Below are 23,079 nucleotides of genomic sequence, written 5' to 3'. Positions count from 1 at the left end.
TAAGCCCCTCGCAAGACTGGCAACTTGGCAAGACATCTTTGTGTTTCAAAACTGCTACATTTCAAAATACACCAAGAAAACATTACGGAAACAATTGTGTGTAACTTTTAGCGTCGCCAAGAGTGCCTACTGACTGTATAAGGTTATGCGATAATGGATGTAATGCTACGGTTTGTTCATTCTGTAAATAAATAACAAATGAAAGTTTTTATGAGACTGTTTTCATTTATTTTCAAGATATCATCAAAGGATATATCACACCAATGGTTAACATTACCTTGTAAGATGTATAACATGGCAAAATCATTGGTCAGTTTGAAATTCAAGGTCAAACAATATACACTTATACAATGCAATGCATGTATAACAAGAAAAAAGGTTGATCAATTCACAATGATACTTAATTCCAATAACTGAATATACAACATGCCTTAAATAAATACACAAATAGGTAAATATAAAAACACAAGTTAACAAATCGAGGTATACGTTTAACGTCTCGATTGTTTGGTTGATATATGGCACATTCAAATGATAATGTCATGCTCGAATGAATGATGAATATTCCATTTTATTCACAACATGTTCCGTTCACTCCTGTCTCGGAATTACTTTGAGCTTAGGTGACTTAAACACTAAAAGACTAATGGATGACATTTAAACATTATTTTAATATTAAACCCTAGCTTAAAGGTCTTCATTGTACCCGTTTATAAACAATGACTTGTTAGTTTGATCTTATACAAAAGAAATCGCAAAAAATCTTGTAGGGTTGGGTAATGAAAATAAAAAAATATCGCAACCAAAGAGGTGAAAACATGTTGTTCGTTGTTCAAAGGTAAGGCTCCCACGTTTACAATTTTTTGTAAACGTTTACACGACTGCTAAGAACCGAAACGATACCGTTTAAACGGTGGTACCTCTATGTACTATACACACCATGTATTTGAGTCGCCAAATGATGTCTTGCTTTCTATTTTTAATACATGTACAAATAAAGAATGTGCAAGGCTCATCACGATAGAGTCAGCACACATTTTTTGCATTGTAACCCCATTTTTTTACCAAAAATGTATTATGTCACGAGCAATTTTGCACGGTAATGCTGTGTGGAGGGTTGTAAACACCCATTTTCCGTTTGTTTACTTTGGAATAAACCACTAGAATTGATAAAATCCATGATTACAGGCAATGATTAAGAAATTTTGTAAGACAATATGGTCATTTCGATTAAACGGTAAACAATATCGTAAACGTTCATGAATGAAAATCGAAACGAATCCGTTTAAACGTGTAATCGTGGGGGCCTTATTCAAAGGATATGTTTTTTTTCTTTCCTGTATCATCTGTGATATGTATTTAATGAGAAGTTGGTGTTGGTGTCGAACATGCTACAATACATGGGAAGTATGGTAATTTTATCACCATAAAATGTGAAAACTAGACGATGATTAAACTGTTAAACTTATAAACAACAAACATGTGAACTACAACAACAACAAAAACAAACACATATGACGTTGAAATTGTAATATGCGCAAGTTTGGGAAACCAATATTTTGACTTAAAACTTTAATAAGAATACATTGTAAATAAAAACAAAAAGAACAACTACCGTTAAAAATTAAAATAAGCCTTGGCGTGCAAACATCATTTGAAACAATATCTAATACGAGATAAATAAAAACAACGCTTCTTTCTTATTCATTTATCTTATCAAAATAACTATAGATAAATCTTAAAAAAACAACAAAACAGCCACTTAGAGGGATAATGCATTGCTAACACAGTGACATATGTGGCACTTGTACAACGGTTAAATATTATTGAAGCAGAATATAAATTTAATGATAGTATTGAAAGAACTATTGCAAAACAAATAAACAAACAAGAATATTTCAATATCAAGAAAAAAAATATTTTTCTTGCTTTTAAGGTGCGCTATTAATGTAGTTGGAGCCTTATATCAAAAACCTAGTATCTTAGCTGAGTGTTTATTACTTTCCCAAAATTCTCTTCTATTGGCTTTAATACTGAACTTTTTTGTCAAAGTAACTTGTTTTTTAACGGCACAATTATAAAATATCTATAATTTTTGCCGTATGATATGCCGCCTCAATCACCCTGGGAACATGCGAATTACACTCTTAACACTCTGCTTCCTTCCACTCCCTTGTAAGTTCATCTTTTAGTTAAAATAATAATCCATGACTCGCTGAACCAGCTTGCCTAATATTATTCTAGTTTAGCTTTTGTCTGATTAGGGATATTTCTATCACATCGAGGTTGTGGTGAAATTGTTACCACGTTACCATGCTTTTAGGATATTTCTTATTTTTTCTAGATTCAATCATTCGCGCGAGTATCAAATTCCTTTTAATATTTTCTCATTACAAAGAACGAATGTTCCGAATGCCACATTTTGGTTCGGCTTTCTATGGTAGTCTCCAATCGTCACTATAGGAAAAAGGTAACACCAGATGGCGCCATATAATTTCTACACTTGTGTTGCTCCGCCCCGTTTGCTATCTTGGTTAAGCAGACGATCTCCTGTTTCCGGTTCATAAATTTTGCTGTTACGGTTGCTGCTGATCGGTTCCACTTCATCCTCGTCGTCAACGCGCTTAAAAATACAATGAAAAATTATTATCATTTGGTATGCATTACTTTATTTAACGACATTGTAAACAGAACTGATTTTTTGATACCACCTGTTCATTTTACAAGAATAGAAGTAGAAATGTTATTTGTAGACTTTATTAATGACATAGTCACACTATAATAGTCTAGTATTTACTATTTAGTAACATAAGGAGAAAAAGCGTTGTACTTTGCATGAAAAAGTAAGGTGAATACTAGTGGGAATAGTAATCTTTTTTTAGTTAGACTTTAAAGATTCGAATTAGTTTATAAACTTACAGTTTCTGCCCACTTGTAGATACATATTTCAATTATAGAAATAAATCCACCAAGAACAATGCCAGCTACGATGATAAGCAGCGCTGATGAAAATGTTCCTAGATCAAGAGGATTAAATTCCGGCATCTCAGCATGTATGCTTTCATCTACTTGATATACTGATTCTTTACATAGTGAGCCAAACCATCTTTGTTCTATAGCTGCAAGTTCCCCAGACTGATGAAGCTTCATCAACGCTAGATCTATCGGTCCTCTCAAAGTAGACCCCTTCGCCATAGCAAAAGCTTGATGACTTGTTATAATTCCACCACTTATCATGTAAAGATCACATGGTTTTTTGTTTGCAATAAATTTAGCTGTTGGAGACTCTAGAAGCAGAGCATAGTCGGAATATGTCCTTTGTCGTAAATAGGTTTCCAACTCCTCTACATTAGCTGGAATGTGTCCGGATTCATTTTGATACTGCCTGTCTTTTACAATTTTCTCGTAGATTTTTATGTCAGTATCCGATTTGGAATCTCTATATCTGGCCTCGGTTGCCCCAGTTGGAATTACTCCAATCCTTATCTCTTTGTTAGCTGCCAGGTCTCTGTTAAATTGAAACAATGACTTATGTAGAATATAAAACTCTACTTCTTTCACAACTAATAACATAAGATAAGAAAAAAATAAGAATTCCTAAGGAAAGCCCAAAACTGCAATATGAAAATGATAGATTGAGTATGTTCATTGACGACAGTGACCAGTGCATGCAATCTATCGTTCACGCCCCATAGCAATGGTTTGAACAAAATTCAAAATGTAACATGAAATCTTTTTCGCTTTTTATTAAATATTTTAGGATAGATTTGCATATATATATTTTCGACATACCTAAAACTTCTAATTTTCGAATATCCCTGGACAGCAAATGGCTCTGGTGTTGCACCGAGATAGTTTGTAAGACTGGCAGTGTAAGACAACAGGAGGACAACAGTAAAAGACCACCATGATACGACCACAACACGTGCACCGACAGACCGTGGCGCACGGACATAACCTACGTGTAAAATAATAATTCATGACATCGTTGTAACAGATTATATTTTAGTTGTTAGTGACATCGCGGCTTCCGAACTTTCTTTAGCGTCAGCCAAATAAAGTGCAAGAAGGCAAAATGACCCTAATAATTTGCAAATACATACATTACATACATGCAGAAACAACAGTTTTATGTCAATGTACATGGTAAAATATGACAATAAGAAATAATAAGATATTTCTTTAAAAGAACTAGTAAAATTAACATGTACCGGGTATTTTATATGCATACCTCCATTTATTTTACAAAAAAACAACATAAACTTATTCATGTAAGATGTGACAATAAAGAAACGAAACATAATGATTCTTACAAAGTGCAATTGTCATAGAGTAATAGTATGTTTACGAAAATTAAAATGAAAGTAAGATAAAAACAATAAAGCTACCTTGCCACATGAGAGTGCTAACAACAAAGAAGAATGAATTGAGACACGTGAAGGACTCTGCTTCCCTTATAGTTGCTTCCCGATCTTTCGACATTCTTCTCCACTCATATGGGTTGAAATGTGATATGATATACAAAACGGTGCCGGTGACCAGGAGAGCAAGAATAGACATCAGCCATACAGAGAACTCGAGTGGCGCAAGAAGCTTAGCTAGATTTTCTTGTAAAGATGGTCGGTCCCTATCTGGTCTCTTCATAACTATCGCTGGTCCAAGGTATTCAACCGGATATGAAAATTCCACAAATTGAGATCGCGTATAAGTAACTGTCATAAGACCTCCCAAGTCCGCTATCTGTATGAAAGCAAAAACAAAATATTATGTATCTAAAATGATTGAAATCATGTTTCAAAATTTCCTCTGTTCTGTAGACTTCTTTTCAAAAGAAATTGTTCAAAAGCAGAGACACTCATAAAATGTATATAAACTTTATTATTGGCGAAAGACTCAATTTTGACTTGAAAATGCATTATTTCAAGTAAGTTCAAACACAGACAATTCATGGGCAATAAATATAAAAATGTCAAATGTAACAAAAATATTGAGTGATGTCAAATTGAAGACTATATTCTTTTATTAAACCAATTATATACAGTTCTTAAACGCTAGCACGATTAAGGTTTTAGTCAGTATAAAAAAAAACTTGTCATAGAATTAGTCTTCAAATCACACTGATAACATATTTGCAAAGATAAATGAAACCAAAGATAATTTTTCACTTTGTCAACCATGATATAAAAAACTTTTATGCCCATTCGTGTGAGAATGTGTCCAATTGTCATAAGAAAAGTTATTGTATGCCTGGATAGTACACTAAAAGTACTTACACCATCTTCAATTTCTTTCATCATTCCAGACCATGTGCCGTTGACCAGTGTACCATACTTTCTATCAGGGCTTTCGTATAAGGTGTAATTAAAGCCGACCACCTGTGCCAAATGGTCCAATATGTCAGGGATATATCCAGTATATTCTCCATCATCAGTCGTGTACAGATACGGAGCGTGCTTAAATTAACAAATTTTTATTTTTATATGTTGAAATAATCCAATGTATTGTCATGCTTCGGCTTTCAAAATTTCGAAAAGTTCACTCAAAGTGTAAGGGGTTTTCAGTATCAAAATACAAGTAATGAGCTACTAAAAGAAAAGATCCTGACAAAACTGCACTGTCATACTAGTGCGTCTGATTATGTTCTGGTGGCAAAGGTAGCATTAATCACTTTTGGTTCCATCATGTTAGAGAATAAAACAAGAGCTCTGCTGATGCTGGGCGCGATACACACGATGGTAAATTCAAAAGAAGGCACTAGAGAAAAATTTATGCCTTCTAGATAAATATTTTAAACGTTATTCTGCGGAAAAAAAATAATTTTACAGAAAGTTTGCTGTAAAAGGGCCTTAAAACTCTTTCAATAATATGTTGATTGCAGTGAAATATCAAAGTAAACCTGTGTTTTTATATGTTATTACTAACTTTGCAAATATAAAAGCAACTATTAAAATCCTTCAAAAGCTATCTTATTGCAGTCAATAATATTACAGACAACTGAACTTGTGTTTTGATATGGCATACTTACATATGAGCCGCGCCATGACAAAACCAACATAATTGGTTTGCGACCAGCATGGATCCAGACCAGCCTGCGCATCCGCGGGTTTGTAAGCGAACAGCACGGATCCTGATCAGACTGCGCGGATGCGCAGGCTGGTCTGAATCCATGCTGGTCCCAAACCCATTATGTTGGTTTTGTCGTGACGCGGTTCATATTATGTATAAGCACAGTGACTGAAATCCATCAAAAGTCAATCTGCGGAAACCAATAGTCTACCTCCATACCATAATACGTCCCGAAGTTTCTTCGGGCGTATAACAAACTTGTTAAATCAAAATATGTACAGGCAGCAGCACGACAGTTACAACCATAAAATGAGATTTTAAATTAATGCGATTTTTTAAAGTTTTTAAGAGAAGTACGAAATTATTACTTCCCAAGTAAAGTCTTAAATATTAATATAATGAGATAACAAAATTTCGTCGCAGATAAAGAATAGTTTGACAGGCATGTTTGTTGTTGTGTCCTAGATTATTATAGACTCACCTTGATAGATACCACTGATATGTTCGTTTTCACCTGAAATTAAAAAGGAACAATGAAGTATCCAGAGTGATATATTATTCAATAAGCAATTATCCTAATTTAAAAAAATAAATATATTATGTTATATACGTAAAAAACATGTACAATTATGACATAACAATTCTGGCACACGTCAGTATGTGTATAAATACTGAAATTAATTCTTTAGTAAGTATTACATTTGTATTCAATTTAATGTATATTTTATGCTGAAGCAATAAACAAACGTACAAGCATATCCAGTTATAACCTTAGCATTGGCATTAACAATTCCGGCACCGTCTACAGTTTTCATTGGTGTATATGTTTGTATTTGCGTAATAAAGGTAATTAAGTAAACCTGTCATAAAATCATTTGTCGACAACTATACAACTCAGAACGCATGAAATGAATGGTATGTTTATGAACATAATATAACATGCTGTATTCACAGAGAAAATTATATTCCTGGCAGTATTGTTCTCCGAATTTAACATCAGAATCTGACAATAACCTGGCAATAATCTGGCGCGAAAAATTATTGATATATCATGGTATCTCATTAACACGTCTGTTTATGTTCACATGCACTTTGAAACAAAATAAATGATGAGGATTCAGGTATGTTTCACAAACATAACTGAATATATATATCTTTGAAATATTTACGACATGCCTTGAAGGTATGCCGGAATTTGTTTTCGGTATGAATAATGAGACCAACTGTGGACTTCGTTACATACTTTTGAAATATTGACATTTTTATTATTTTATATGCAATAACGTAATTAAACGTTTAACATCTTGAAATTTCAGCGTAAACAATATTTCAAATATGAATGCATTTGAAAAGCAATTTTAATTGTGGCCTATAGAATAATATTTAGAGTGAGACTAGCTTGTAATATAACAAGATCATGTTATGTATTGAACTTATATTAAGAGTTTATTGTAGCAAAATTAAAACTGTAGTGTGACAAGGTCATACCGTGGCAAATGTGTGACACGGTCATACCGAGAATAAAGCAACCAAAGCAAGCTTTTGAGCTGAATACCAATATCATTAGTTTAGTTTCAAAGTAATATCTTGTTATTTGGGACAACAACAAAACAATATCATACTTTAACTAATTTTATTTTATAGTCATACATAGTGGCATATGTAATTTATCTCACTGAGTAATGTCTTAGTTTATCTTTGGCATTTTATGGGCACGACTCCATTAATAAAAGCCAAAAGGTTTGGATACCGGGCATACAAAACCCTGTTAGGGCATCCATAGCAAAGCAAACAAATGACACAAAATCAAAACAAGCAAATGGAACAAACTGTATAGCTTTTTGGAACAGTATGTTCTAGAAAATAATTGATCAAAGCAATACTAGTCTTTCAATTCTTCATTCACAAAATAGTCAATTTTCACAAATGTATATGAGCAACAACACAGCATTGACACTGTTGCGCGAAATTGGTTCTGGGAAGCAGAAACCAGTATCGCCAGTATCACAAAATGTCTATTCGCCGGCCGCAAAATGCAAATTTAGCAGACACAACATGTGAAATCTAGTATTTGAAAGTTCATAGAACACATCTCTTGAGTCGCACCGTTGTCGAATTCTCTCTGCTGGTGGTTTTGGCCCAAGCAGTTTTCCTAAAAGATACCTCTTCCGTGGTATTTAGCAGGGCTAGCTGTCTTGAAACACGTCGCTTTTGTTGGCTAATCTGAAAACATATCAAAAGAGGACAGAAACAACAAAAAAGCAGGACACTAATATTAAATTTAAGCTCAAGTCTTTGACACTTCACACTCATAATTGACCGAGGAGGGCGGGTGGGTTTTTTCAACAATTCATTTCTTCCTTGTTACAATATTTGACGCCAGCGTTAAAAGGATATGACGTAGATACAGTACATACGTCATAACCAGGGTAGGGTATAAGTTGTTCCCCAAATAACAGAGAATATTCTATAGAAATAGTTATCATTATTTGGGACAACAACAAAACAATATCATACTTTAACTAATTTTATTTTATAGTCATACATAGTGGCATATGTAATTTATCTCATTGAGTAATGTCTTAGTTTATCTTTGGCATTTTATGGGCACGACTCCATTAATAAAAGCCAAAAGGTTTGGATACCGGGCATACAAAACCCTGTTAGGGCATCCATAGCAAAGCAAACAAATGACACAAAATCAAAACAAGCAAATGGAACAAACTGTATAGCTTTTTGGAACAGTATGTTCTAGAAAATAATAGATCAAAGCAATACTAATCTTTCAATTCTTCATTCACAAAATAGTCAATTTTCACAAATGTATATGAGCAACAACACAGCATTGACACTGTTGCGCGAAATTGGTTCTGGGAAGCAGAAACCAGTATCGCCAGTATCACAAAATGTCTATTCGCCGGCCGCCACTAGACTTCGGATGGTGAACGGGAGATTTCCCGTTTTCCAGTCGAAGGCTCCGCCAATAACATATAATATTGGCTTCGCCAATATCATACTATTATTGGCTCCGGCGAATTGAATACTTGAAAAAAATTAGTCGTGCCCAGCCATTCTATGATTTATAATACAACACTGCCATGTAGGTAATTCAACTTAGCAAATAAAGCAGCATTCCAACAAATATGCATATACTAGCGCTCATAAATCAAATATGACACTATCTGAAACACAATAATTTGGGTAGTAACCACCAAGATCTCGAGTTCAGTGTCATTTCTCCTGACATGAATTTAGCAAAAGCATTCAATTTAAACTGCTCCAAATATGTGCTAGCTAAATGTATATACATTTGACGGTGCATTTTTCCGAGATATTAATTTAGCAATAACGTTCAAACTGCTTCAAATATGTGCTAGATACATGTATACAATAAGTGCATTCAATCAACTGAACTATAAATTATGCATCAACACATCAACTTTTCAAATATACATTTCCTGAACCACTCTATGCCATAGGTGTTCGGCGCGCTGATCGGCCACCCACCCCACAACCCTCCCACCCCCCAAAACCATGTAAACTGCAGTATTTTTCATTTGAAACATGTTTTAATATTTGGTATATGCTTTTAATTCAATAACCTTCATTTCCCACAAAAAATAAAAAATTGATTAATATATACATATTTAGTAAAGGTATGCAACTCGCTGCACATTTTTCAGCACTCATCTTAATAATAATTGAACTCCATAACCCCAACGTTTTTTTTTAACCAATTTTCAATATTATGGTTCTGAAAGGTTGGAGGGTCGCAAAGTGGGCGAGGGTCCCCCGGGGGCAGCCACCAACCAACGCGCCGAAAACATATGCTCAATACAATAGTGACCATCAAGATCGTGAGACCTGCATGACTCTGAGAGCAGATATTTCCAATTGCACTCCATGGGTTCGAATCCTTCCAATTCAACCAACATGTTTAACAATGTTACATTAATTAGGTTTCCATTTGTTTTTAAATCCATGATGTAAACTATTACACTCCATGCGGTAAAGAAAACTAGCAACAATTCAATGCATCATATCGTCGACAAGGCAGAACACTGGTATTACATTTTAGTATGCTTAGCACTGCACCTATTGTCATTAGAATAGCATGCAATATTAACGTGTTAGAAATTGTCCTAATTTTTTACCCCACTATTGTACATAGGTTGCCACAATTGTACATAGGTTCGAGCTATATTTTTCAATTTGCAGCATTTCACACCACCCATCCTGGTCAGTCCTGGACTGTCTTTCTTACAACTACATGTGAAGCGCTTATTCAAAATATGTACTTATACTAATATACTTAACTGAGCTGTAAAAAGATTTGAAACAATTAATAATAGATTTCATGGAATATTTACTAATAAAATGTCTTTATTGGCCAAAAACATACTAAATTCCCAAACTTCAAGAATAATGGTTTAAGCTTTTTGTTGGACATAAATTCTACTGCCAGTGTTATAAGCAATTTCACAAAATATTCTTTCACTGGTCAGTTTGCAGCATCCAGCTATACTGTCAGTTAAAAGTTGTTTGATTCTGTATTGGTTATTAGTCAATTCAACCAATTAATAGACTTAAATAAACATTGATTATAATAATACTAATGTATTTACATTTTATTTTAATTGAAAGCCGCATTCATTAATCTATCTGCAATACAGAAAGCATTTGCTGATTATCTGCCAAGATATTTTTGATTATCAAATTAAGTAGCTGCTGAAAAAAATAGCTTAAGAATATGGTAATTTAAGATTTTGAACAAAGTGAAACCTTAGAACATTGCCAAAGTATTTGCATCATTTTATTTAAAAAACATTGTAAAGTTAGTGTTTTTATGTGCCTTATTATGTTTATTGTTAATAAAATAATCCAGACAGAAAACGACAAAGTTTATTACCATGAAGATAAAAGGCAATCATTTTAAGAACAAAAATTATATAAATATGGTATGGACTCTGAAGTGCATAATAATTTATTACAAAATTATGAAAATATTTGTACATTAAATGATTTAATTGACACTAATCAAATAGAATGTAAACAGTATTAAACAGTATGTAATAGATATTTTTGACATAATGCATAATGCCCATCCAAGGCTATAATTATAAAGAGTGAACAGGTGAAAGTCAAATAAGTTTACATCTTGCAATAATTCCTTTCAATTTTATAATGTACTTTCCATTTATGAACGATAAATTAATGCAATTGGAAATTACCCAAAATGTTCAATTTATATAAGTTTGGGACAGTCTTTTTAAATTTTAGGCATACTTATATTTTATCATAAACATTTTAAAATATCAGCTATAGGTCAATAACATTTTTTTCAGTCAATTATTTGAAACATAAAGTCAATTCAGCATAACTTGACCATGACAAAATAGGCACAATGTCATTTTAATATCATAACCATGTTATTTTGAAATTAATAGGGTGTACTTTTTCACAATGAAATATTGTTTCAACACCGAAATTAAAGCAAGACGATTTATATTAACATTTTAAATGTCAAATGTCATACCCTATATGAGTTTACATAAAAATTGGTCTTGCAATTCAACCAAAGTTGGGTATTATACTAAAGCCAAGAGAAAATTGTCTTGAATGATTTTTCTTTGAAATAAAAGTTAAACATTGAATGCATGATTTTGTGTAAATATTATCAACAGTGTTTAACACTAAAATTTAAGAAGCGTGTTCACTTTCATTACTAGTTTAGGGGAATGAGTACCTATCATATAGCATAAGATTATAAGAAAACCTAAAGAAATGGAAAACTTTTAACATCTAAATTAAAGTTTTAAGTTTAATTATGTGTAGATCTATGGTCAAACTAAAAGAAAAAATAGAAATTAAATGATATACTTTCAAATTTAAAGTTTTATATTTGGATGGTGTTCACTATGTTTAAATCATTAAAAGAGGTTCATAATAATTTAATAAATAAGCTATTCATTTATTATATTAAAATATTTAATCTTTTTAGGTTGTGTAAAGTAAATAAAAGGTACAATGGAAAATAAATTTTACAAGTGAACTACAACTTGTCAACTTAAAATTGCAATAAATTGTGTGACAAATATAATTTGTTATAAATCTGTACTATAATGTAGCCTACACCATGAATTATAAACAACATAGTCAAACAAAGACAAATATTTAAAATTATTATTATTATTAATTTATTATTATTAATAATTTATTATTATTTTTATTATAATTATGAATTCATGATTGTCTTATTATTATCATTAGATCACATCATCATTATTATTATTACTATTATCAATTCATTATTATTTTTATTAATATTATTATTATTATTATTATCATCATTTAATAATTTTTTATTATTATTATTATCAATTCATTATTATTACTATTAATTTATTGTTATTATTTTATTTTTATATAATGTTTATTAATTTACTATAATTATTATTATCTAATATCTTAATCTTGTGACTGATGTTGCATTGAAGTCTGTATCTTTTAATTATTGGTGCATTATTAATTTATCAATTTCTAATTAATGTGATTTTAACCCCTACTTATCCAACATAATTTGCTAATTATGCATATTTAATTTTACCATAAAAACAACAGGCCCTAAAATAAGGCAATGTATTCACATCTATGATAACAAATACTGAAATATAACTGAATAATTATTTTGTTCAACATGTAGATCTAAACCTAGGTTCCACATTGTAAAATAATGTATAAAATAAACATTTAAACAGGAAATACCTCACCTAATACTGTAAGGAACTAAACTACTAGCTCTACTAACATCAGTCACCAATTTATCTCATACAACAATTCATCAAATGTCAGGAGTCATCACAAGACGCTGCTGATCACTATCGCATTTATTTCCACATTTCCCATACAGACCAGTAGTGTATTGTCTTTAATCACATTCTTCCAATCTCTTCCAGCAAAAAGAAAATTATAGATCTATTTTGAAGATTTAAAAGCAAATAAAATATATTTTAAAACTGACTAATAACTGATTTATTATGAACGTGTTAGACTTATAGACACATTTTTTTTCGAATTCAGGACAATTGGCACAAGTTAACAAAAATTTCTTGCTTCCACCATTCTTAACGCCATTGAAAATAGCAAAGTGCACCTAGCTAGATGAACCCTCCATCATTTCTTTTTTTAAAGGTTTTCATTACAATCATCATCGTTACCACACAGCGAATGATTTATCATAGCGAGATACAGACATAGCTAAATGAATAGCCGTGGGTGAGAGTAGATCCACGGATCGTCATACAGTAAAGCTAGACAAAGTACAACCATAGTTCATTTCACAAAACAATGCATATAAATAATTTAAAATTAAACTGTTCTCGACAACAGTCTTTTGAAGATCTAAATCTGAATTGACTAAGAAAACTTCTCTGTCCATATAATATCCTGCTTGATTCAGTGTTCCATGTAAAAGGCATGTTCCCACCAAAGACATCAAGAACAAATCCGCTTCAATCGTGGAAAATATCAACAAAATTGCTGCTTATAGGACACACAGAAAATCACTGACGTCTTATCGATTCATATTTAAAAGATACTACTATCGATTGTTGTTTTGATCAGCGATTTGTTTCATTTTTTTCAACAATTCATTTCTTCCTTGTTACAATATTCGACGCCAGCGTTAAAAGGATATGACGTAGATACAGTACCTACGTCATAACCAGGGCAGGGTATAAGTTGTTCCCCAAATAACAGAGACTATTCTATAGAAATAGTCATCAATGAATGCATATACTCAGATTTTGAATTAAACTATATCATTCTCTTTCGTCAGTGTAAGTTTTGTTGTTGTTGGTAGTGTTTTTGTTGTTTTGTTTTTTTGTTGTTTTTTTTTGGGGGGGGCGGTTTTTTGTTTAATCACGGCAGTTTAAACATTATAACTCCATTTCATAAAAGTTCATTATGATTTTGATTGCAAATAACAAGAAAAATAAAAACAACATAATCAAATATAGAACACACGTGAATTGAACAAGCTTTAGGAGCTATTTATTTAGAAAGCAACTGTACTGTACCTCCAACCTAGGTCCTTTCTTTATAAACGTTAAAAACCAGAATTTAGTCAAAATATTTATTTCTGATTCTATGAAACAGATTTCGAAAATGCTTGCAGACTTTTCTTTTTTGGAAGGTAAACAAATAAGAACGACTGCGTCATGTTATAATTTACAAAATCGTATATCCTGAGGAATTGTTTACAGATAAAGGGTATACCATATGTTCTTGATAATCAAAGGTGTTGACAGGAACATAGTTGTAGTAAACGATCAGCGTAATATTCTAACAATAGCTTACATTTTCAGTTGTTAGATGTGCATCACGAAATTCCTGATGTTGATGTTGATTTTTAAATTTGGAGAGCTTTGTTATAAAGTTATACATAATAATTAGATGAATGTAAAAATAATACTTTGCCAAAGTACATCTTAAATCAAATGTTTTAATATTATGGCACCTATACATAAGGATAAGAAGGAAAATGTAATTTTAAACCAATTATAGACATGAAAATTAATCAATTTTAATGAACAAGAAATTTGGATTTGACCTTTGGTAGAATCTTTTAAATCGCCTCTAAATATTTCTTGAAAATGAAACCGAAATATTATAAGACATCTTGATGACAAATGATAAATATCAAATGTGAATCCTCCAATGTAATTATTCAGTGTATTGATTTATCCTACATTCTCTGTCTAATAAATATCACAAATAATGACTTTGCAAGTCATCATTTCCCGTGAAATACTCATAACTAGAGACACACCCAGTCTGATACTCCCCTGGCTTTGTCTCAATTAAAAATAGGTCACACGTAGCATAATAGTAGACAATGTTAGATACAGACAAACATCGTCATAATGGATTAGACAAGTTTTGCTCTAACTAAATGCGCATACTATTTTGATTTCTCTCTTATATGTTAGTATATAAAATCAAATATTAACGGCAAGTTGTGCATTTAAAACATCATCATGTGGGATATAGAAATATTTACATTTATCTTAGCAAAACACAAGTTTTAAATTATAATGAAATTTACAACAGATTTGAGAAAAGAAAGTTTTTGAGAAAAAAAGTTATCGCTATTTTTGTTACGTAGCATTTCATTACGTCTAACATCCCTGTAAGTTAATTAATATTTAATTTAATTATAAAACAGACTTGTTTTGTAGATAAAATCTCTATGAATACCTGTTGATTGCTATCAAAAGAAACACTCGGGGGTTCAATTAAAGAATGGATAACAGAATATTGCATTTTCTATATAAAACATACACGTTTTGAAAGAATATATTAGCCGCGTCACGACAAAACCAACATAATGGGTTTGCGACCAGCATGGATCCAGACCAGCCTGCGCATACGCGCAGTCTGATCAGGATCCATGCTGTTCGCTTACAAACCCTATAACAAGTAGAGAAACTGATAGCGAACAGCATGGATCTTCAGACGGCGCGGATGCGCAGACTGGGTATCCATGCTGTACGCAAACCCATTATGTTGGTTTTGTCGTGACGCGGCTCAATTATAGATTTTTGGAGTGTATATGTACACAAGAACTATTTTTTGTTCAAAGTTTAAATAAAAACATTAATAACACTGGAATCGGATCTTGTCATATATTATACAAATGACGAGTATATATCGGAAATTAGATTAAGCCCTTCACATAGTTATTTGCTTAACCCTTACCCTACTGGAACCGGAAGCTATGACCTTGTGCCAGCAGTATAGAGCAAGGCAAGTCCACACCTCTATGCAGTCTGACCAGGCACTAAACTGTTACCTCGTGACACTGTGCAAAACGGCTTATAACTATTTATTCTAAGAATGTTTATATATCGTTTGTGACAGATTTGTAATGGATATCTTTTATTTAAGTATATCTCATTCCTGAGAATATCAAATACATGTTACAGTACAATATATACACAATATTACAAATATTCTTTCAAAATAGGAATAGAATAGAAGACAACCTTACTAAATTCCGCTCCTAATAGATGGATATCTGATTAATCCTTTTACATTAATTTAAAAAGTCTTGTTGCATTTATAAGCAAACATTTATTTTATGTCAGATTTTGTGATTTAAAGTATTTTGTAAAGAAAGCAATAAAAACAGAAAATTAATAAGTAAGATAGTAGGATAAATGGAAATGATATTCATATAATATCTAGTAATATAAGATATGTAATACATCGATATAACTATCTTAATAACTATAACAACAACAAGAATAACACACAAGTTTCATTGTAATGTTAAGATTATGCTTAGAATTTACACCAAGAATTACTATTTCTTTAAATATTAATTGACCCTTAAAACTCATGCTAAATTCAACGGAGTTTTTTTTATATATTCTAATTTGGCAGTTGCTTTCTTTATGTTGTTGATAATAACAGCACAGCTAACAGAGCAGACATGGTATTTACATTAGGGCTTTAAACACATAAACTCAAACATGCATTACAAACCGTATCAAAGTATCAAATATTTCCTATCAGAAACGCAGTAATTTGCACGGAGGTAACAACAATAAACAGTATTCAATACAGCACATCATAGACTTGACATTTTAACATCTTATGAAGGTATTTATTATTCTGGCAGCATCTTTACAATATCCTTAGGTATTTGTGGTAGTTGCGTAAGGAAAACACATCAGTCTGATATAAATTCATTTAGATACAATTATAAAGATCATAAAACATGAAATATGTGGTATGATAACAATATACAATAAGTATCTGATAGTTTCTAACAATATTGCATACCTGGTTGTATTATTCCATCATTACATATCATAAACTAGTTGGAGATGTTATTGGGTGATCTACAATATGATATTTATGCACAAATTTGTTTCTGTTACAAGTTAAACATAATAACATGTTCTGGCTGTACAAAGAAAATATTGCTTTCTTGATCTGCATAGAATGTCACAGAATGATTAAGTTTAGAATTACATTTGCCGCATTCCTTACATCAGTATTGTAAATTTTATTTCATCAAATAGGAATGATAAGACGAAAGTATATACCATTCTTTGATATATAATAACATTAACAAATTATGTCGGTTTTTAATGAGAAATTCGAAACTCTTTCAGAACATGCTTTTCTTGGAACTAAAAGAAAAAATATTTATATAAAATTTAAGGAAAAATTGGAGTTAAAAATTGAAAGAAAATTGATCATTTTATGAAGAAAGAAAAAATGTTAATGCTATATCGATTAGCATGTATTCCATCATTTCACAAGTGAATAAAGAGAAATGTTTCATCTTTACTTAAATTGTCATTAATCTCACTGCTTTAATCAACGTCATAGTAAAATGCTATCTATTTACTTATTTATTACTATTAAATTTAACAGGAAATAATTGTTGATGATCAATAAAGTAAATGGTATTTCCCTTGAAGATATACACCTTACAAAATACATGCATTGCAGAAGTTTTGTTTGTTTGTTTCATTTTACGCCTTTTCCCCAACAGTATTTCAGTCATATAGACGGCATTGCAGAAGTACTGTGTAATAAATATGCTGCAATAAGATTACTTATAAGCTTTAAATTACTTTTATGATACGTGTCTTGTCTGTTCTTTAGAAGAGACACGCCCAAACCAGCATGTACTGGAAATCGTTGGGTAATTAATCAGTTAGTCATAAACTATATAGAAATGGCACGAAACAATATATTAATTGTTATATCAGTATAAAAATAACTTGTATTTATGTTTTTGACACGAGTGCAATTGAATGTCTTACTTCATTTTTTATTCATCCATGTCTATTATACACGTATATAAGATAGTTCTACTTCTATTCACTGACTACATTATCCTATATTATTAGTGTATTATGCTACATATCAATGCCCGGTTGCTTACACCTTTCCTTATTGCACAAAAATATCATTTGTATCACCTAAGCTAACAAGTCTAATTGTATGGGTTTTTTTCCAGAAATAGAAGAAGGCAAGAATGTTACCTAGTTACGCACGTGAACAAAAATGTATCTTATCATGATAATCTGTGAATAGTTTCAGAACATTCACGCTTATATATATTTTTTCTCAAGTTGTTTTTATAACTCCACTCTTCGAGAATCACTTAAAGACAAATTAACGCCCAGTATAGTTTTGCAATTAAGCTAAGGTCTGAAAATGTACAATTATATGAGCTGGAAATGATCATTCGCACAATTATCTAAACATTTAATTTAGTAATAATTTTAACATTATCTTCATGATATGGATTGCATTTATTGTGCTGCAAAAGTTATAATGTTTAACATTACACTATAAATAAACTTTAAGGCAAAACTAAGTCGTCAAATATATAATATATTTTTGCCACCATCAAACCGTTAAGATTAAGTAACTCTAATCTGAAATCATTGTAAAAAAGTTTAGGAGGACAATTTTATATATAAAACTTTAATTTCTATGAAAAAATCTATAGCTCCATTTGTTTTGTCTTTTCAGTTTTATTATGAGTCGATTATCTTTTACTAAAATTGATCTATGATCTTATACCTTCGAAATAGGCCAATATAACTTTGTTAAGAAAGTATTCCTTATATCTTGCTGACAGTGACTGAGAGTACCAGGCCTGTTTCTTATCTAAAACCCCATGAGTACAGCTTGATCTATGTCGGTAGACAGTAAACAAAGTCAGAAAAAAAGAATTTGCGTTCTTTTCCTTTTTTTTTTTTTTTTTTGATGCACAAGCATTTCTCTTTTTTTCTCCCTCTCTCTGTTTTATACACAAATAGACTGCTATGCTCAACAACCAGTGCTGCTGGTGCATTTCCCTTGCCATCTGTCGAAAGGATGAAAAAAATAATAAAATAAGACTATGTTATGCAAAGAGTCAAAAGAAACCGGGAAATATATGAGCTGTGAAAGTAGGCTGTTTACTCTATTTAGCATGTTAGGATAAACATAGGTTTAATTGGTATCACATTTTAGTGAGCATATACCAATCTCTTTTCCGGTGGGTCAAAGTTAAACATTTGCTCGATGATTGCATTCAATCGAAATTCTCTGTGCTCTAAAAATGTATGTGTTGATACTATCATCATTTAGAAGGAAAATTATGAAAGAATGTTGATGCACTTGCTTGTTAACAAACTATGAAGATATGCAACAAATGTTATGTATAGTTATCATTCTTATACTTAAACACATTTGTAAAAGAAGTGATTAACTGGCTTTGAGATTTATTTTGCAGGCAGTTGGAAAATTATATGAAAAGACAGAAATAGTTCCTAGAAATATAGATATAATCATAATGCTAAGAAAATGAGATTGTAAACGATGAAAGAAAATTTTAATATAGTCCAAATGTGTATGGCCTTAGATTCCATTTGTACAATGGTAGATGAAATATTATATCTGAACCTTTCTGTACAGATAGCAATTAAGAACAAACTACTTATTGATAAAATCCTGGAATAGATTTACACTTTATTGTTTTCTAATTCAAACGAAAACTTCAGATTTAATGTCCTTTTTATTATGTTCACAATAAAACAAGTGGAAGCCATTTTGATTACATCATATAATCCACTTGCTAAGATCACGTGCTGCTTTCTCCCAATAACATTATCTTCTAAATTCATTTTCATAAGAAAGAATTTATTGTGATCAATAATTACAGAATTGCTCTTGCTTTCTTTCAATATAATAATTGTATGTGTTTAACATTAACCTTGTATTTGTCTTACGAAAGCATGGCAATAAAATCATATAACCACACATATAATCTTTGATTTATTAACATAACAGTTTTGCCAAGTATTCAGATGAAAAATATGTTACGGAATTCGGCAAGTCACTGCCTTTGAACTAAGAATTCATAGCGATTTTGTATGTGTGATTAACCACTAGATATTCTTATCTGTTATTAACCTGTTTGATATACATTATGTCTTATTACTGAGAAAAAAAGACTCATGTTTAGCCATATGCTTTTAACTTATTCTTTTGATTCACTAAAGACAACATCATGTTTAGAATTAAGGAATCGCTCACAGTCTGTATGGAAATATCAACATTAGCCTTTATACTTGACAAATTAATCCAAATAAAATGCAAGTAGAAAAAGTCTAATAATTAAAGGTTTTTGATTTTATTGTTGCAAATTTTCGCGATTTATTGGTATGTTTATCTCTGTGTACCTCAAACTTAATTTTGCTAAAACATATTTGTTGGACGTCGTTTCCTGATTTGAATTCTGAGTGGACCATAGCTTATAAGGTATAAATTTTGAACAGCCGTCAGTACAGAACCTGGCCATATTCTGCACCGTTTTTTAAGTATATGACATTAGAAGTTATGATAATTTTCCATATTTCTTATAACTATATTCCTTCCAAGACTTTGCATTTATATTCAACAATTTTAATTACAGCCGGTGCTACTCTGTTAAGTATTTAACATAACATATCATATCAGCTAAAGCTTAAGCTGAATACCAATATTAGTTTAGTTTCAAAGTAATATCTTTATGCAACATGCTATAATGTATATTTGCTTAATACTTAGATTTTCAATTAAACAGTAAAATACTTATAACTAGAGACACACCCAATCTGATACTCCCCTGGCTTTGTCTCAATTAAAAATAGGTCGTACGTAGCAAAATAGTAGACAATGTTAGATACACACAAACACCGTCATAATGGATTAGACAAGTAATGTTCTAACTAAATGTGCATACTATTTTGATTTCTCTCTTATGTGTTAGTATATAAAATTAAATATCAACGGCCAGTTGTGCATTTAGAAAACATCATCATGTGGGATATAGAAATATTTAAATTTATTTTAGCAAAACACAAGTTTTTAATGTTTATGAAATTTACAAATGATTTGAGAAAAGAAAGGTTTTGAGAAAAACAGTTATCGCTATTGTTGTTACGTAGCATTTCATTACGTCTAACATCCCTGTAAGTTAATTAATATTTAATTTAATTATAAAACAGACTTGTTTTGTAGATAAAATGTCAATGAATACCTGTTGATTGTTTTCAAAAGAAACATTCGGGGGTTCAATTATAGAATTGATAACAGAATATTGCATTTTCTATAAGATATACAAGTTTTGAAAGAAAGTAGAGAACAATACATGGAATGAATGAATATATAGATTTTAGTAGTCTCTATGTACACAAGAACTATTTTTGTTTAAAGTTTTAAATAAAAACATTAATAACACTTGAAACTAAAATTTTCTTTACTGTATGACTGTATCTTTTGAAAGAAAGTAGAGAACAAACAAAGTCTAGGAATGAATTTATAGTTTTTGGAGTCTATAAATATACAAGAACTTTTTCGTCGGAATTTATAAATAAAAACAAAAATAAAACTTGTAGTTTGACATTTCTATTTATTTACTTAACCCTTACTCTACGGGAACCAGAAGTTATGAGCCTGTGCCGCCAGTTTAAAGCCAGTCAAGTCTACTCGACCAGCCTCATGACACTGTGCAATACGGCTTATAACTATCTATTCTAGGAATATACACGTGTTGTTTGTGGCAGATTTTAAATAGATATCTTTAAGTTTAAACATATCTTATTTCTGAGAAATATCATATACATCTGAATATTTACAATATATGCAAAGCATTACAATTTTAAATATTCTTTCAAAATAGGAATAGAATAGAAGACAAATGCTTACAAAATTTGTGTCCAAAATGGATATCTTTTAATAAAGTTATCGATCAAAAAAGACAATGCGCTTGATTATGACAGTCTTGTTGCATTTATAAGCAAACGTCCATGTCATGTCAAATTTTCTGATTTATAGTATTTAATGTAGAAGAATGCAATCATTAGGAAAGATAAGTATATATAATAGGATACATGGATAGAACATTCTCACATAATAATTGCCCGTAATTTAAGATATGTTATACAGAGGTATAAATACTTAAAGTTATATATAGTCTGATTTTATTGACCTGTCAATTATGAATACATCATAGGACTCATTTAAATATTCGATCGCACTTCGGTTTGGTCCGTGCAGTTTACGAGAATTAATGTGGAGTATATTAGTCATGGTTTGAAAGTCACGCCAGCTTAATGTGAAGGTTTTCGTTAATTCACAATAGGACAGTCGGTAAAGAGAATGCCTGATAATTGAGAGGTCTGTGGTTCGATCCTTACTGTTGCCATTGTTTTAGTACTGTTTCTTTATTTTTGCAGTATTTTTTAAAGGAACAGATTTGTAGTGTGTTTTACGGCATTGAAAAGACATTTATTGATTTTAATCCGTTTTGATTTTAAACATGAATTCTTAAAAAACATGTCATTTAAAAAGAGTATATACATAACAAAATTAAGTAAAACATAATAAAAAAACGAACAACATAAAATAATCATATATAGATTCAATAATGTTGAAAGTATTAATAGGAAAAAAACATGGACCAACGCGGCCTCGAACTTAAAAAAACGTGTGGCACTTAGATTATAAACTCTGTGACTTACCCTATTGCGCTATAACGCTGAGTACACTTAGGTTAGAGATACAAATTAAATTAAATTCCATCGTACAGCGTACATCTCACGGAACTTACCGAACATCTACCGAAGATTAATATACTGTGTGCATCGACCGTGTAATCAGTATGTAATTGACAGGTTAATAAAACCAAACAATAACAACGACAAGAATGATACACATGTTTCATTGTAATGTTAATATTATGCTTAGAATTTACACCAAGACTTACTATTTCTTTAAATATTGATTGACCCTTTAAACTCATACTGAATTCAATGGAGTTTTTTATACATATTCTAACTTGGCAGTTGCTTTCTTTTATAATGTTGTTGATAATAACAGCACAGTTAGCAGAGCAGACATGGTATTTACATTAAGGCTTTAAACACATAAACTCAAACATGCATTACAAACCGT

At 31.1% G+C, this 23,079-nt stretch overlaps 1 protein-coding gene across 1 annotated transcript in view; it reads right to left on the bottom strand.

The window, feature by feature from the left end:
* Positions 1 to 2,482: 2,482 nt before the first annotated feature.
* Positions 2,483 to 23,079, bottom strand: part of LOC132732647 (glutamate receptor ionotropic, kainate 2-like) — a 31,615-nt gene continuing 11,018 nt past the window's right edge. Inside the window, exons 2-7 of the mRNA XM_060719119.1 lie at positions 6,548 to 6,580; positions 5,274 to 5,453; positions 4,389 to 4,740; positions 3,793 to 3,958; positions 2,920 to 3,508; positions 2,483 to 2,623 (exon numbers count right to left, since the gene is read on the bottom strand). Of these exons, the coding sequence (XP_060575102.1) occupies positions 2,498 to 2,623; positions 2,920 to 3,508; positions 3,793 to 3,958; positions 4,389 to 4,740; positions 5,274 to 5,453; positions 6,548 to 6,580 (1,446 nt within the window). The 3' untranslated portion in view covers positions 2,483 to 2,497. The remainder of the gene's footprint in view (positions 2,624 to 2,919; positions 3,509 to 3,792; positions 3,959 to 4,388; positions 4,741 to 5,273; positions 5,454 to 6,547; positions 6,581 to 23,079) is intronic.

The sequence above is a fragment of the Ruditapes philippinarum genome, unplaced genomic scaffold (genome assembly GCF_026571515.1).
Source record: "Ruditapes philippinarum isolate M1 unplaced genomic scaffold, ASM2657151v2 ctg6639_1_1_1_1, whole genome shotgun sequence".
Classification (NCBI taxonomy): domain Eukaryota; kingdom Metazoa; phylum Mollusca; class Bivalvia; order Venerida; family Veneridae; genus Ruditapes; species Ruditapes philippinarum.
The sequence above is the reverse complement of the archived record's forward strand: the minus strand, read 5'-3'. Positions and strand labels throughout refer to the sequence as shown.